Source organism: Lissotriton vulgaris, chromosome 5 (assembly GCF_964263255.1).
Source record: "Lissotriton vulgaris chromosome 5, aLisVul1.2, whole genome shotgun sequence".
In the NCBI taxonomy this organism is placed as follows: domain Eukaryota; kingdom Metazoa; phylum Chordata; class Amphibia; order Caudata; family Salamandridae; genus Lissotriton; species Lissotriton vulgaris.
The window spans coordinates 76,510,610-76,527,556 of NC_141693.1; the positions used below are offsets into that span (position 1 = coordinate 76,510,610).

General features: G+C 46.8%; 1 protein-coding gene across 2 annotated transcripts in view; it reads left to right on the forward strand.

The window, feature by feature from the left end:
- Positions 1–13,544, forward strand: part of LOC147710232 (E3 ubiquitin-protein ligase TRIM39-like) — a 150,232-nt gene extending 136,688 nt beyond the window's left edge. Inside the window, exon 5 of one of the 2 annotated variants that reach the window (XM_086920909.1) lies at positions 13,378–13,544. In XM_086920909.1, the coding sequence (XP_086777035.1) occupies positions 13,378–13,451 (74 nt within the window). In that variant the 3' untranslated portion in view covers positions 13,452–13,544. The remainder of the gene's footprint in view (positions 1–13,377) is intronic. The other variant, XM_086920908.1, reaches the window with a different exon arrangement.
- The last annotated feature ends 3,403 nt before the right edge of the window (positions 13,545–16,947 follow it).

A 16,947-nucleotide genomic window follows, 5' to 3' on the forward strand; every position in this document is an offset into this window, starting at 1 on the left:
TTATTGTAAGCTGCATATACAATTCTCTTAGAACGAGGGGACCTGGGACCTAGTAGAAAATCAGATACATTCATAGACTCGGGCAAAAGAGAAAGATGTTGCTTCACTGCAGATAATGTAGCATGCTCTAGCCATTGCTGGCATAGCTTTCCCACTGAATAGGTGGTGACAATGTTCGAATGGGCTGACTGTGAGTATCGTGGATCTGGTCGACTTGATTTAAACCCGGGGTGCAATTAAAAAACTAGTAGGACAACCATTTGTGCCAACTGGCCACAACAACCATCCACCAGGATTAGAAAAATAAGAGTTAAATGTACCATTGTATAACATATCATTCAACTCATCTTCGGTAAAATTAGGATAGGACTACTTGTCGGTCTGTGTTTTTGAACTTTCCTGTGGTGGAGTTGGACAATGTTCCCACTGAGTATAATTATAATGGGGATATTGACCGCTTGACTTATGCAAACAATGATGTCAATAATGATGGTAACAGAACATGTCAGCATCGTTGGCAGAATTAAGTTGCAGATTTTCAAATTCGAAAACAGTTTAATACTCTAATTCAAAAAGCATTGAAATCACTGTATTACCATCCCAATCATCTGATTGCAACCCCGGTATTATCACATCAGCCATAGAAACTTTAAACACATATGGTATCTGCAGGGTCGCCGTGGGACCAGACATATCGAATGGAACTTTATCCCACACAATTCCATCACTCATTAGAACAGCTAAAATGTTGACAAGTTTTCATTTTATGTGAAGAAGAACGTGGAGCCAACATTCGGTCAACCAGTTCCATAGCAGAACGTTCCGGGAAGTAATGGCCATTTATCAAAAGGAAACAAACTGTTACAAATCCAATCCAGATGAATAAAAGGACAAGGGAGAATACGATTCAAATATATGTCCAAGGAGTGACTAGATACGTGTGTTTGAACTAGGAAATAAAAACACAAATCCTCTCTCAGAAGAAACATTGTCTTCATCAATAAAGTACCCTGAAGAACTCCACTGGAAAAGAGGAGTGTGAGATTCAGGAGTGGCATTTTAAAAATGTAACTCCACTGTAGTGTGGGCTCGCCCCCTTGACAGCCGGGGAGAAGCATCAATGATGGGGTTCATAGGTGACTAAGGAAAGTCTTGTATAGGACCACTCCTAGGCATGCTATGGAGTATGGCCAAATGGTGTAACTTGGCATGTTCAATTGAAACAAAATGATTTTCTTTATGTCCTGGAAACTGGCAAAACAATGGTTCTCATACCCTGGATACGAAGCACTGGAACAGGAGCACGTTACGTTGGGCCGAATTCCTCCTTGACGCCCACCTTTTTGCGAACCAGGTCTCCAACCTAGGGAAGCCAACCAGAAACAGGAATCTGTGTATCCGGAGCAGAAGAGAGAGAAGCTGGCAAATGAGTACAAGCCAGGCTATCACAGCACTTTTGTATATCCTGTAAGACAGCAGAGTGGTTATCTATGTCAAAGGTTGCAGCAGCCGCCACAATGCCTGGACCATCAAGGTCTGTAACGTACATCTTGATGCTAGGGAACATTTTGTATGGAGTTCGCCCACCCAGAGATCTTTTAGGGAGGTTATTTCCTGCCTGTTGAGATGGTGCAACCAACCACGCCCTGTACCTAATACTCTAGCCGTTAAGGATTGCTTTAAGCCATTGTTCATTCTCTCCACAACAGATATGCCCTCAGGCCTGTACAGAGAAGAAAAATTCACTTACACACCCATGTACTTCATTGAATCACAGTACTCCTTAGAGGCAAAAGCCAGACCTTGGTCCGAGAGGAATGCGCATGTGTAACAAGTCCTGACAAAGACTTGCAATCTTTAAGCCGAGCGCTGTGGCCCGACCCAGAGGAACCTAGAGCAAGAATCAATCAAAATGAATTTGAAAGCAGTGTCTGATGTTAAAGGACCATAGTGATCAAAATAGACACAGCCAAAAGGCTGATTAGATATATATACATGAGTCTGCGATGGTCGAGACGCAGAAGAACACTTAATTTGTTAACTTGATATGTTGATTTTGCTGACAAATGTCACGTCAAAACATAATTTCAAGTTTGCTGGTATAAATCCTGCCACCATTAACGTTGTTGTAAAGGCGAACTAGTGGCAGGTACCCCTGCATGTGCCGAATCGATACCTTCATGCACAGCGACCACTAACTGTCTGCAGTGCAATTTGGGTATCATGCGATCGCAAACCCCAGGTATAGTTACAAACATAACTTTTTATTCATTCAAAAAATAGGAATATTTAGAAGGAAAACCTTTATGTAAGGTAGTGCCGGCATGAAAAACATGGACGGCAGCCTAGATGTCTTAATCAACAGAGCTTTACAATGTGTAGCTGCTGTTATCTTACATGTGGCTACTGCAGATTTGGCTGCCTCATCTGATAGAGAATTCCCTACTGCATGTGCTCCTACATGTTGATGACCCAATGTATGTATGAATGAATCTGCCAACGGGACCCAAAGCATGTTGGGCCAGATGTATTAATAAACCGTTTAGGGATTTCCCGAATTGTGAATCCTTGCAATTCGCAATTAGGAAGCCGCAAAATGGCATGTGTGAAAGTGCGTTGAACACTTTCTGCGATTCCTAATGGGTGGCAAATGACCCACCTCTTGAATATCAATGAGGTAGGTTGCAATTTGCTACCCATTGGGAAACTTAAAAATCACAGGGTTGGTGGCCTGCTGAGATCAGCAGACCACCATGTCTGTGATTGCCTTTAAATTAAGCAATGTTTTGGAAAACGGGTTGCTTTACAAAAAGAAAAAAGGAATAGTTTTCATTTCATTTATTAAGAGCAGGCAGTGGTCCCTGGGACCACTTTCTGCTCATAAAAAAGGTTTTTGCATACATACACAAAGCGAAAGGGATCCCTTGGGGACCCCATCCCATTTGCGTATGGTTTACCACCAACTTGAAGTTGGTGGTAAAATGCAGATGCTTTGCGACCGGATTGACGCAGTCACAAAACATTCATACATATCATTACAATTTGGAATTTGGAAGGGACACCCTAAACACGCCCCTGCCAAATACCTCATCGCAAACCCATTTTGAGATTCAGCAACAGGTTGCTGAATCGTAAAATTGGGTTTGATAAATGTGAAAAGCATTTTTTGCATTTGTAAGCAAGCCGTTTCCGAGAATCAGCCCATTTGCGAATGCTAAATTGCGTATTACTTGTGGCCCTTTATGCTTAATTGTGCTACCCTTGGAGTCTCTGAAATAATTTTGTTGCCAAAAACGTAAGTGATCATTAAAAGATTTACATAGTAAAATTAATCACCCACTGTAAGTGTGGGGAATTCAGGATTCATATATTCAACTGCAAGAAGCAAAGCCTTCAGTTCAGCCAACTGCGCAGTACAGTCTCCGAGAGACTGAGTGCGAGCATCGGTAGGATGAAAAACGCCATCGAGCATAGTGCGTCAAACGTCAGCGCATGCTGCGGAGTATTTTTGTTTAGTACTTTTAGCAGGCTTTGCTGAACCATCTGTATAAATGTTACACTTGTATTCATCAAGTGAAAGAATGGAAGATGAGACAGGATAATTATTTTTGTATTGTAGGAAGTCCTGCATTTGTACAGAAGGGTCAAAGACAGTTGATGGCTGTTAAGGAGGCAGCCCATTGAATCCAACAGGGTTGAAGGGCTTTAGAATTGGGAACACTAGCCTGCGTTACTGCCTTCAAGGAGAACCTAGAATAATACGTTTACCTTGCGCCGGAGGCTGTTCCTTCACCATGGCCATCTGAACTGCAGCGAGTATTTTTTTAATGAAGGAAAAACGCTTCACAGTCATGGAGTACAAATGTGATTTATATGCATTAGGTATTGTATCACCCTCATTAAATGTGACATAGTTAAAGCTGATTTTACCTGACAAAATCCGGGTAACCAAATTGGATGTATTGATACGTGTATATAAAAGTCTGGTTTCAAGCAAATCAGACTGCAATGATCTGAGAATCTCAGTGTGTTCAGTCATCTAGCACGATGCAGAATAACCTGGACGTATTAATGCATAGAGCGATTTAATAGGTTGAGCATAGTCTGGAATATATGTCCTCCTGAAATTTGAAAAGCCAAGCAAAGATTGCAATTTCTTAAGATTCTTTGGGGGCAACTGGGCACATTTCTCTAATAAGTGAGGGGACTAAGCTCCTCCCCTCATCGGTTAACTCATAACCAAGAAAAAGAACACCGAGAACGGCAATGTGGGATTTGTAAACATTGAACTTATAAATAAGTTCAGCAAACTGTAAATTAATATAATCTACTGTAGCCAAATGAGGGTTTAAATCATCACCTGTTAAGTAAATATCATCAACATAGGACAAAGCATCAGGGTAACTGTCATGCAGAATCGAAACAATTCATGCTGCGAAAACACAGGGGATGTTCGTATACCCCATAGGTAAGCAGGCGAATTGCCTTTAAGATCTAAGGACAGTAAATGCAGGCTAATCATCGCTCTCGGGAGCCAAATTGTGACTAAAGAAGCCGTTTGAAATATTGTGTACTTTTATTCTTTTTCCAAACAATTTTTTCACCGTTGTAATATGAGTATTTTGCACAGCAAAACTATGTGGATGTCTATTCAAATGTCTGTGATCAAGAACTATGCGATAAGACAAGTCCGGTTTAAAAACCAGAAAAAGAGGATTATTCATCTGCGATAGACATGGTTCAATTACACTCTGATATTCCAATTGAGCAAGGATTTCTTTAATGGGTGCCTTAGCATCACATTCAATTGGATATTGTGACTGAAGTTGTGGAGTCGAACATATAGAAATAACGTAAAAGGGGAAATCCTTATCCCAACCAGCCTGGTTGTGATACAAACCATAGGCCAAAGCAAGGGCCCAGTCAGAACCATAAGCCTATTTAACTGAGTCAGGAACTAGATGCGAAAAGGAGGGGAGGTTTACATCCTTGCTCGGCCAAAAAAAATATCATAGGAGGAAGTCAAGTTGTCCCAAAAGATAGATTTAAAGGTGCGTTTAATATCACCTTCTACGAGAGACAGCGAATTAGGCATCTCATCTTGTGAACCTAGAGCGCGGCTCCTGAATTCTCCCCGTACTTCCCAGACTTATCTTTAGTGGACGCACACACACCGAGGCCAAAAAAGTCTATCTAGGCAATAGGATCACGCTAGCAGCAAACTCACAACGAGAACTGTTTAATATTGTCAAGGAGTTCACTACACCCCCAGGCACACAGCAGGCGCCCCCTGATTCCAAGAACTGGGTGGAATCCGTAGCCTCCTACTTTCATGAGAAAATAAAAGTAATTCACAAACGGTTTCCCCAACCAACGACAGAGAATGAGGCCACTACCCCTCACACCATAAGGCAAAACTCCCTCGATACCCACCCCACCACGCTGAAACAGTTTTCACTCTTGACCGAAAAAGACGTGAACCAAACTCTGTTGAAAATGAAATCTGGAGCACCGGGAGACCTTGCTTTGCCACAAGTTATATCCAAAATCTCCCCAGTTCTGATCCCCACCTTGACCAACATTTTCAATCAATCAATACAGCACTGTGTTGTCCCCAATCACTGGAAGGAAGCAATAATCAGGCCCATTTTGAAAAAACCCGCGGCTGACCCGGATCAATTTGTAAATTATAGGCCCATCTCCCTTTTACCACTCTTTGGGAAAGTCATGGAGACCCTAATTAACTAACAGCTTATTGTCCACCTGGAGTCTAACAAACTCCTTGATCCATCTCAATCCGGTTTCAGGGCATTCCACAGCACTGAAACGGCCCTGTTGGAGATCGTAGACAACATAAAACTGTCCTTGGACTCAAAAAAGTCAGCCATCCTGGTTCTATTGGACCTATCTGCGGCCTTCGACACCATCTCGCATCGCGTTCTGCTAGAGCGTCTTGCCGAGATTGGTGTCGAGGGCAACGCTCTCCAATGGATATCAAGCTACCTTGGAAACATGCGATCAAGGGTCCAACTAGGCCCCCACACCTCTATCTCCTACAATAATGATAAAGGTGTCCCGCAGGGATCTATTCTGAGCCCGACCCTTTTTAACGTTTATGTTTCCCCCTTGGCAAAGATCATCAGAGAAAATGGTTTTGGGACCATATCCTATGCTGACGACACTCAAATTCTCGTCACCATTAACCAAAACCCTGATGACGTAAAAAATAGGTTCAAAAGCTGTATGACTAACATACAAGAATGGATGACCAGAAACTATCTTATGATGAACGCAGGGAAGTCATGCTTTTTGGCAAAGCTGACCAAATCTGGTCATCGGACTGGTGGCCAGACTCCCTTGGTCCCTGCCCCGCCCCTAAGCCATACGTCAGGAACCTGGGAGTAATTCTAGACAACAAGCTTACCATGTCTGAACACATTAAAAAAAACAGTGGGAAGCAGTTATGGCCAGATGCGTAGCCTGAGGAAGATCTTTAAATGGATCCCACTCTCAGCACGCATGTCCCTAGTCCAGGGACTCATTGTTAACAGGATGGACTATGGGAATGCCCTGTTCTCGGCCATCAACCTAACGCTACTGAACCGACTGCAGGTCCTCCAAAACACAGCTACTAGGCTGGTATTAGATCTACCTCCTCGCACCCCCTCAGCAGCATGCCTTAGATCACTACACTGGCTCCCCGTACAAAAGCGTATAAAGTTCAAGCTCTGCTGCCTAGTCCATAAGGCAGTAAATGGACATGGACCTGCTTATCTTGAACAGAAACTCAAAACTCACGCCCCAAGCAGGACGCTACGCTCCTCCAGTAAAGACTTTCTCTCCGTCCCCAGAGTCCGAACAGTAAGAAACGGAGACAGAGCTTTCAGCAAAACCGCCCCAGAAGCATGGAACTCCCTCCCCATCCCACTGAGAGCAGAGCCAGATCATATGAAATTACGAAAACAACTAAAAACCTGGCTCTTTTAATCTCTAGCTTATCGAGCCCCCAGACCTCCTGAATCTGTTGGGTTTTAAGGATCCTTGTCAGCTGCCAGCGCTCTGAGACCTTCGGGTGATTTACGCGCTATACAAGTGAAATAAAATGGAAATGGAAATGGGGGCTGATCTCGTCTCCCTTCCTTCACGTCCCGGTCTGACGAGGGGGCTAGCACCGTTGTGCGGAGGGCGTGGAGGTGAGATACAGCCACTTCCGGTGCGCGAGGGGCCCGGGTAGCGGTCCAGTGTTTGGGAGGCAGACAGGCTGCGGGCTACTTAAGGTGGATGCCCTCCCGGCAGCGCAGCGGACGAGCGCAGCGGGCGCGACGAAGGCGCGCCGAAGTTGCGCCTAAGTTAAGCCTGTCTGCGTCCGTCCGCGGCCTAGGGCGATAACCCCTGGCCCAGGAGGCATAATTTACTGGAACAGAGATCGACTTCTCAGCCTCCGCACAGATATCCCCAACTCATGTCTACATAGTATAGATGTGGGAGAAAAAGTAGGGTGTAGATGCTGTCAGTTTCGATTTACAACAGGTTCAGAGGGCAATTGCGAGCGAGCCAATCTGTCTTGTGGTCTGCTGAACGTGAGGTCATTGCGTAAGCACAGGCTTGATCTATTTGATCTGCTCACGGACAAGCAATTTGGCCTGCTGTTCCTTACAGAAACGTGCTTGGACACACACTCTGATTCGGACATTATTGAGGCAATGTGTAGGAAGGGGGAGACTCTAGTTGGCGCAGTGCAACACTAGCGACAAGCAGGGACTCTCTCTTCCTCGTCAGGGCTGAGGGTTACCTTCCAGACAACCTCTGCTTACCCTCTAGGTAGTGTGGCTTAAGCAGTCGTAGGCTAATCTTTGGGGCACATAGGGTTAAACACTTGCAACAGTACACCCTCACAACCAACCCACCACACAACGAGACCAGACTGTATTCTTGTAAAAATATATCTCTTTATATAGACTTTACGCAGGCTTGTGAATACAGTCAATAACTTTATGGATACGGTTGCAGGATATCAGCTTTAGATTACCACAGTTCTTATCGTAGTTCTTGTGAGGCCCGTAGGCCGGCGTTAAACAAAGTTCTTTGTGGAGCCAGCGGCTTCCAGGGGATCTGTCCCACGTCGCGTTGCCTTCCCGGTGTCGCTGATCGTTGCGGCTCTTCGGCCGAGCAGGTCACTGGTCGTCCGGGGCAGCGGTGCTCTGTGGCGGCACGGTCCTCTCTTCGTCGTCCGCTCCGACCTTGGAGTCGGCGGCTGTGTGGCGGTGACAAGTGGCAGTACGGTCCCCAAGTGCAGGACGTACCCGGCCAAATGTCGGTGCAGCTGTGGGCTCACAGCTGGGCTGTCGGGCAGGTTACCGACCTTGTGGATTCTCGTAGGGCAATAGTCTGTCCTTGCAGGTGAGGGACGGCTCGCTATGCCGTCGCCTCGATAGCTCGGACCAGACGGGTCCTCCTTCGCTTTGCTCTCGGGCTCCCAGCGCAGGTGTGGTCACGATGTTCGGGCCGGCGGCGGCTGGTCCTCACTGTGCTTCCGCTGTAGCTTTGGGCCCCGGTCACGGTGGTCGGGAGTGAGTGGATGCCTTAGAGGAGCTTCCTCTTTGTCGGTACTGCGGCGATGGTCAGCACCCGCAGTCGCTTTCTTCCAAGGGGGGTTTAGCGTCCACTGGTCCTGGGACGCTGGTCAGGGGGCAAGTTCAGTTCCAAGCCCTTGGAGATCTCTTTGCAGAGTTCGGCACAAAGTAGCACAAAAGTCTTTTCGTCGTTTTGTCTTCCTCTCCTTCAGCAGCAAGGCACCAGACACAGGCAAGAGTCAGCACCCTTCCTTGTCTTCTCGCGGTCCTTCTCGTAGGGCAGAGTCGTTCTGTGGCCCAAACTGGATCTAATTTTCAAGGAGCAGGGCTCCGTCTTTTATAGGCCAATTCCTTTGTTCTCGCAGGCCAGGGGGGCCTTTGCATAGCCACTCTCAGTTCTGGAGTACCCCGGCGGGTGTACTCCGGCTTCTGCTTTCAGTGTGGGGGGCAGGCGCATCAGACGCCCCACAGGAGGTGGAGCCAGTATTGTCCGGGCAGGAGTGGCCAGAGTACCTTGTTGATGGGGGCTTCGCCCTTCCTGGGCCAGATGCCGGCAGAGTCATCCGCCGCTCCCCAGGAGGGTGGAGCCAGCATTGTGGTGGCCGAGCACAGTGACAGTTCGAGTCAAGAGGCACTCCTACCTCCCACTAAGGTGTAATCTGCGCATTCACCACCTGTCATCCCTCCAGCCCTGTCACTCACACATCCCAGACAGTCGGATACACATACTGGCAGAGGCAACTGAAATGGTTAGGCAAGCAAATGCTAACTTTCTAAAAGTAGCATTTGCAAACCCAGGATAATGAAATAAACTTGGCTACAAGAAATATCTCATCATCCTGAGTCCAGGCATACTAAACATGACTCACTACCATGCTCCTTGAGCCGGCGGGGGTTATAGGTTGTAATAATCCTCGCAGCTCAGTCTGGCCTAATGGAGCAGGTAGCCTTCAGTAGTGAAATACGGTCTTCGTTGTAAGTCACTACCAGGACATGCCACGCACATCAGGGCTTGTCCTACCTCGCACCTACAATGCACCCTGCCCGCAGGCCTACCATAGGGGTGACTAATATGTAGTCAAGGGAAGGGTCGGTGCTGGCAAGTGGGGACACTTGCCCAGCTAGCGTGACAGTACGAGACCGCACGCGGGTTCTGCGGTCGCAGTTCCCAGACACATCTTTACGGCTGCTTCCGTGGGTGGCGCAACCAGCGCTGCAGGCCCACCAGCAGTCTTGGCATCTACAAGCCCCGGCACTCTCTCGTGCGCTTTACTGGGGACTAACAGTAGATCCAAGGCACCAATCATGGATACCAATCGTCTGTATAGTTTAGAGTAGGGAGCACTTGCACTGCGGCACGGATCAGCCGTGGCGCAGTGCCCTGAGTATCGGAAAACCAGCAAAACATCGGAGGCACATCAGCAAAAAGTGGAAGGGAGACTCACGCCAAGGTGCCAGGTCTAACACAATGCCTGAAAATTATTCGATGGTGAAGCAAGACAGGCCTGTTGGGAGAGGAGGGGGGATTGCGATTATTTTTAAACAGAACCTGGGATGTCAAATGGAGCCAGTGTCGGTCCAGGACAGCGAGGCAGGCACTTTCACCATAAAAATCGATGGGGGCACCACGGTTAAGGGTACCTTATTTACAGACCACCTGGGCCCTATACCAAGTTTACGGAGAGCCTGTTGGAGGGCGTCACTGAGGCTGCTTTGCGTAGGGATAAGTTCATGGTGCTGGGGGACCTCAACATTCATTAGAACTGCCCGGCAGACAAAGGGGTCGAGGAGTTCCGCAGGGATATCCAGGCCCTGCAGCTGGAATTGAAAGTATTGACCCCCACCCATCAACAGGGCCATTTATTGGACCCTATATTTGCAAACTGGGGGGAGGTTGAGGTATTTCCGGTAGTACCGATACCCTGGACGGACCATTTCCTTGTGCCGTTTGCGATATATATCTCAGACACTAAAGGGCCTAACCAGGCACCTATGAACCATCAGAGCAGGAAATGGGCTAAATTCTCCCGAGAAAGGTTCAACGAGGAACTGTTGGCAGGAGGTCAGCCAGGTGGGGAGGATGTTGAGACGGCTAATAGCAATTTCAATAAACGCATCACAGAGGCGTTAGACCGCACTGCTCCGCTCTGTCAGACCACGGCTGGTAGCCGCACTAAGAGAACGGCGCCGTGGTTTGATGAAGAATTGCGGCTGACAAAAGCAGAATACAAACGGGCGGAAAGGCAGTGGAGGGCATCCTTCGACAGTCAGGTTAGGGAGACTTATCTGGCAAAAAGGCGAATATACCATAGGATGATTAAGAAGGCGAAAACGGCCTTCTACGCAGAGAGGATTATGGAGGCAGAGAACTTAGCTAAAGAGCTTTTCTGCATCTATAAGTCCCTCGCGACCATAAAATCATTGGTAGGACCGGAGATTTGCTCAGTAGAAACATGCAAGATTTACTCTTCTTTCCCGGGTCAACCCGCCACGGGGTAGAGACCGCTGAAGCACCGGGGGAGCAGAGGACCAGTGCGCCTTAACCCGCTTCCTCACCCCCTCTCCTGAAGAGCTAATCGGGATATGTAGATCGGCGAAGTCGGGTTCTCCTCATGACCCTGTGTCACCGAGGTGGCTTGGGGATAGTCTAGGGGCTCTGGAACCCTATATAAGGCATATTTTGGATGTCTCCTTTAGGACCAGTATGCTGCCTAGTGGCTGGAAACAAGCAGTCGTGGTCCCCCTCCGAAAAAAAACAAACATCAGTTTTGAGACACTAGAAAATCTTCGTCCAATATCACTGTTGCCCTATATGTCCATAGTGGCTGAGAAGGTTGTGAATGTCCAGATGATGCAATATGTGGAGGAGGCAAATTTACTCCATGCCACTCAGTTTGGTTTTAGGCCCCGCCACTCAACGGAGTCGGCCCTACTCATGGCAACTGAGACCTTGAGGCAGGGTGCAGATGAGGGACAAACTATGGCCCTGATCCTGTTGGATCTCAGCACTGCCTTCGACACTGTAGCACATTCCACCTTGCTACAGTGTCTGAATAAAGGGGGAATATCAGGTGCAGCGCTGAGATGGATCCAGTCCTTCTTGGCAGATCGTGGATTTCAAGTCAGGCAAGGGGACTGTTATTCCAGAGTGGTCACTCTGGGCCAGGGCGCGCCCCAGGGCTCGTCCCTGAGCCCAACTTTATTCAACCTATATGTTGCCCCTGTTGCAACTATTGTTGAGAGCCACGGCTTACGAATAGTGTCCTACGCCGACAACACGCAGCTGCTCATCTCCCTATCGTGCGCGCCCTGTCTTGCCGCGGACAATTTCAGAACATGCATGCAAGATCTTGCTGTCTGGATGTCCACTAATTGTCTGAAACTTAACGGCGGCAAGACGGAGGTGCTCATAGTGGGGGGAGGACAGTCGGCGTGGTCGTCGGCGTGGTGGCCACCCTGCCTAGGGCCGGCACCGACGCCCTGCCAGTATGGTTCGATGCAGGTCTCACCTTTGGAACCCAAATCAATCGTGTGGTCGGTGTTTGCTTCGGTGTCTTGAAAAATCTGAGGAAAGTTCTGGAGCTTTTACCAACTGAAGCACGCAAGACACTGGTGCATGCATTGGTGACCGCGAGATTGGACTACGGGAATCTGCTGTATCTGGGGGCACCAGGGAAGAGCATCGGTCGCCTCCAGGTATTGCAGAATGCCACGGCATGCCTGATCCTGAGGCTACCCAAGAGAGCACCTTAAAAAATGGCACTTCAGACTCTTCACTGGCTCCCGGTGAGGAGCAGAGTGGAGTACAACGCACTCTGTAGCTGCCACCGCATTTTGAATGGCAGGGCGCCACATCCGCTGCAGAGCCTGATTGAGCGCTATGCCCCGTCCCGTGCCTTAAGATCTGCGGGCTCGGGATTGGTGAAAATTCCCAAGGTAGCAAAAGCGCGCATGGGGGGAAGATCGTTTAGGTATCTCGCAGCGCTTAACTGGAATAAATTACCGCTTGAACTGCGTCTTGAGCCCTCCGAGACCAGGTTCCGGTCTAAACTCAAAACCTACTCATATGTTCAGTAGTTGGTGCGTCTCCCCTTTCTGGATCCTGCTGTAGCCATCACACCATAGCGCGGGGACACGCCGATGCGCGTAACCAGGCGCTTTATAAGCTTCCCTATTATTATTATTATTATTATTATTACTTGAATATCCAAGTGGTAGAGACTGTTTGTCTGTGCGACTCCTGTGGTCGTGGTCTCTACCGTAATAAAAGTCACAGTGGCTTTTGCCTCCAGAAGCCGACGAAGGGTCTTGGGCATTATGATGCTTCTGCCACACTGTTGAGGAGAGTCACCGCCCAACTCCTGTCCAGGAGAAGGGTTCTCACTGTCTGGGGCATAGTTAGCTGTCAATGCCGCAACTTTTTTCTTTTGAAATGGGGGTCAATGAGGAGGTGGTTGACCCTCCTTCTTTACTTTCACGTCAGAGGAGACATGGTCACGAAAGGGAGTGAAAGGAGATCATGCCGCCCGGCGCGGCGTTGAAAAGGTAAATGCGCGAAGGGTGGTTTAGATTAGAGTGGGAATTGTTAAGCAGGGAGTGAGTTATGTCACATTGCACGCATTGAGTTAGATACCGAGTGACAACCCGGGAGAAGGGAGGGCTTTGAGCACGAAGGGAAAGCAATGCGATGTTAATTACTTGAAAGATAGATTCGAGCAGGGTAAGGGTTGATTTAAAGTTATTAGTTTTAATCACTCAGAACGTCGAGTAGCCAGCTTATCTGTTTTTTCTATTTCATTTTCAGTCAAAACCCCTGACGAAGAATTGTTAAATTCGAAATGCATTGGGAGAATATTGACGTCATTTAAAAAGTGTTGAATTATGTTTGTCTACACATGCCCTCGTAGAAGCCTATGGCAACGTCCGGTATCTGAAAATGATGAATAAACTATTCAATGCTACAACATCATGTCTCCGTTGTGATGTGATTAAGAAAGATATGAAAAAAACTTTGGATTAAACAAGACAACCAGAAGAAGTTGACTATTCAAGCTAAGTTATATACAGGAATTATTTCCACATTGGCTGTGCGACAGATGGGCACATGAGTAAAGTGTCCCACCAGATTCGTTTTGCAACTTAACCGTGAAGAGGCTTGACACGGTTTCTGTTCGCACGCACTTTACCGTCTATGTTGGTACACTAGTGAAAACAAACAAGGGAAGGTGTGCAAACCGCTCAAACCCTAAAGAATTGCTGTCAATTTTGTTGACATTTACGTGTGATGTCACTTATCTGTCATAGTTTTACCCACTGTCTTTCAGCACGCATCTGTTGGTATCCTTAACCTGAAAGATCCGTATAGGGGTCTGGGGTCTTAGGCATTTGTTGACCCCCATAGGGAGCATTCCATCTCATCTCCATAAATATCTCTTTTCCTTTTTAGAAGAAACCCAGAAAATGTTTGCCAAGTGAATCATACTCCAAAGATCATATAATATGATAATGTTTCTGCAGAATTCAAAAATGTGTATTTCTTTGACATGCAGAGCTTTGTTATTAATATGTCAAATTACAGCGCTGAACTGAGAAGTACTTATTAAAAATGATTGGTTTTAAAAATGATTGGTTTTAAACATGATTTAGAACCATTTTTGCCCGGGCCCTGGCAACAGTGCTATTATTCGGGAACTCTGCGCCAGATGTACAACAAATTTTGGCATGTGCAACCCATTTGCGCATGCTAAAATTGGCATGGCCATGTACCTACACATTTTTGCGAGTCGCAAATGAATTGCGACTTGCAAAAAAGCGTTTAGAGACTTGCTATTTGGAAGGGGCATTCCCTTCCAATAGCGACTCTCTAAGCCATGTATGAATGTTTTATGGCAGGCAGTGGTCCCACTACCTGCCCTTAAAAAATGAAACGAAAATGTTTCCTTTTATTTAAAAAAAAAATGCATCCTGTTTTCCTTTAAGGAAAACGGGCTGCATTTAAAAAAATAAAGCTTTTTTAAAAAGCAGTCCCACACATGGGGCTCTACTGAGCCCAGCAGGCCACCATACCTGGGAGGGCCCGTCATTCCCAATGGGCTCGCAAATTGCGAGAGGCTCATCAATATTAATGGGCCTCGCAATTTGTGACCTCATTGGGAATCGCAAACAGTGTGAAACACACTGTTGAACATTGGAAATTGTGCCACTAAAATTGTGACTTGCACAAGAGTCGCAATTTGCGAGGCGCAATTTTTGGTTGTACATCTGGCCCTAAGAGACACGACGTGAACCCTGTTTGCAACCCTGATTGAGGACCGGCTTTAGGACAGTGTGACCGGTGCAGCGGCACCTGCGCTGATCCTGGGGAGGTTGTGTGTTGGGAAATAACTTTGGGTTTTAAAAGTACTTGCTGTTTCCTTGTGTGTCCAGCAGGGTTCAGACAACAATAAAAACAATTGCCAAAGAGAGCTAAGAGGGTCTGGTTTCCAAACTATTACGTCCTAAGAAAGTATACTCCTCAGAAATAATAATTGGCAACTCGCACTCATGGTCCGGTCCGCTAGGGCCACCCCAGATGTTATTTTGCATATACAGGCCATCCTGGGTTAAAAAAGCAGAATCTATTTTTGTCATGAAACGTTATGAACAGCAGCTAGATGGGTGACCCTCAGAAGCAAATCTGCCTTTCAAGCCAACACCAGTGCATGCTGGGATTTAGATGACTAGGTATTTAAAAGAAAACAACAAACTACATGTCCCAAAATGCAAAGTGGTATTGATACAAAAGGTCGGGGTTGTGGGGGGCTCATTTGGAGTGAAATTTTGTTACCAGGACAAATGAGCCAGAATGATTTTGCTATGAGTTTTAAATGCTGCTCCTGGGAGAGCAGGAGTGATGTGTAACACTCATCACCTCTTCATCTCTTTAGGGGTTTCTGCTTCTTAATAACCAAGTCTCTGCTTCATGGAGATTGGGTGTAATTCTTGTCTCTTGAGTAAGACTTGGGCTGAGTATGTTCTCTTTCAGCGTTAGTGTCATGGCATCCATTTATAAGGTAGCTCAGTAGGTTGACGCACATCTGCGAGACCCATAATCTAGACGTCACAGGTTAAAATCCTGGCTGGGGCTCCTCCGACTTTCAAATAATTATACTGTTTTTGTAGGTGCCAGCTGACGTCACTGAGAAATGGACCTCCAAGCCCTAGACATTCATTTAAGATTATTATGGATTCTAGGATTGTAGTTTACTTCAGTACAAATATTAACATCAGATTTTAATGGTGTTGCTGGTGATAAATTAATATTACAGGTGAAACATTTTACAAAATCCTACTAAGCAGATCAATTTATGATACTTGCAATTGTCGAACTTTTGTCAGGAGTGCTGAGGCAATCTGGGGTAACTGGACTCAAACTATAACAAAGAGAACCTGTTACCACTGGTGTCCTGGGGCTTCACCTTACTGTGGGGTCCAAGACTGAGCACCAAGTGAACCCCTCTCAAAGTGTAGCAAATTTAAACACTCTGAGGCTTACTCAAGGAGTTACAAGATTGTCCAGCCAGCACTTTTACTTAAAAAATGAAAAGTGCTTTAATCACAAACACACAACTCAGGACTGTACACAAAAAAATAGAGGGGACAGAAAGATGCACCTAGTTATACTCCTGGAGGGAGGAGGGTTGGCCCACAGGATGAATTATTCAATTAGGACTACGGCTCTCCCTGACACTCTAAGTAAGGGGCATTGTGCTGACATAATGAAAGTGCAGGTGGACAGTTATAAAAGGAACAGGTGTACAATAGGCTGACTAGGACTTGGTCCTCAGGCTCTACATGCTCTCTCTAGGTCTGTCGCTGGAATGGGCTGTGCCAGTTAAGAGTTGTAATGCTGCCAATGTCTGCAGTGTTTCCTTCTTGCAGCACCTTGAGACCCTCATGGGTGAGTAGCGCGCTTTACAAATGTCTTGATTCATTGATTGCAAGGTCTCTGTTCACACTGTACCGTACTTGTTGTTCACTAGAGGGGGTTCTCACTGGACACGTCAGGGGGGCGCCGCTCCACTAGTGCACGCGCTCACACAGCTCCTGGGGGCAGCCTAGGGTGAGGTGCTAGCGCTTCGTGCTACTTGGAGAACTCCTCATTCATTCCTGTAAAGAGGCGTCAAAAGGGAAAGAGTTGAGTCTTTATATGGCTAACTTTCCCTTTCTGTGACTGTATGAAAGAGAGCCTTGGTCTCTAGGGGCTGCAGTGGGACTTATTTACCACACTAAATCCCATATAATGACGTGGACACGCCCAGGTCTACGGAACCCATGTAAAAAAGGTTCTGTTTGATACTCTCATTCTTAGGCTTTTCCTCTTTTATTTTGTTTT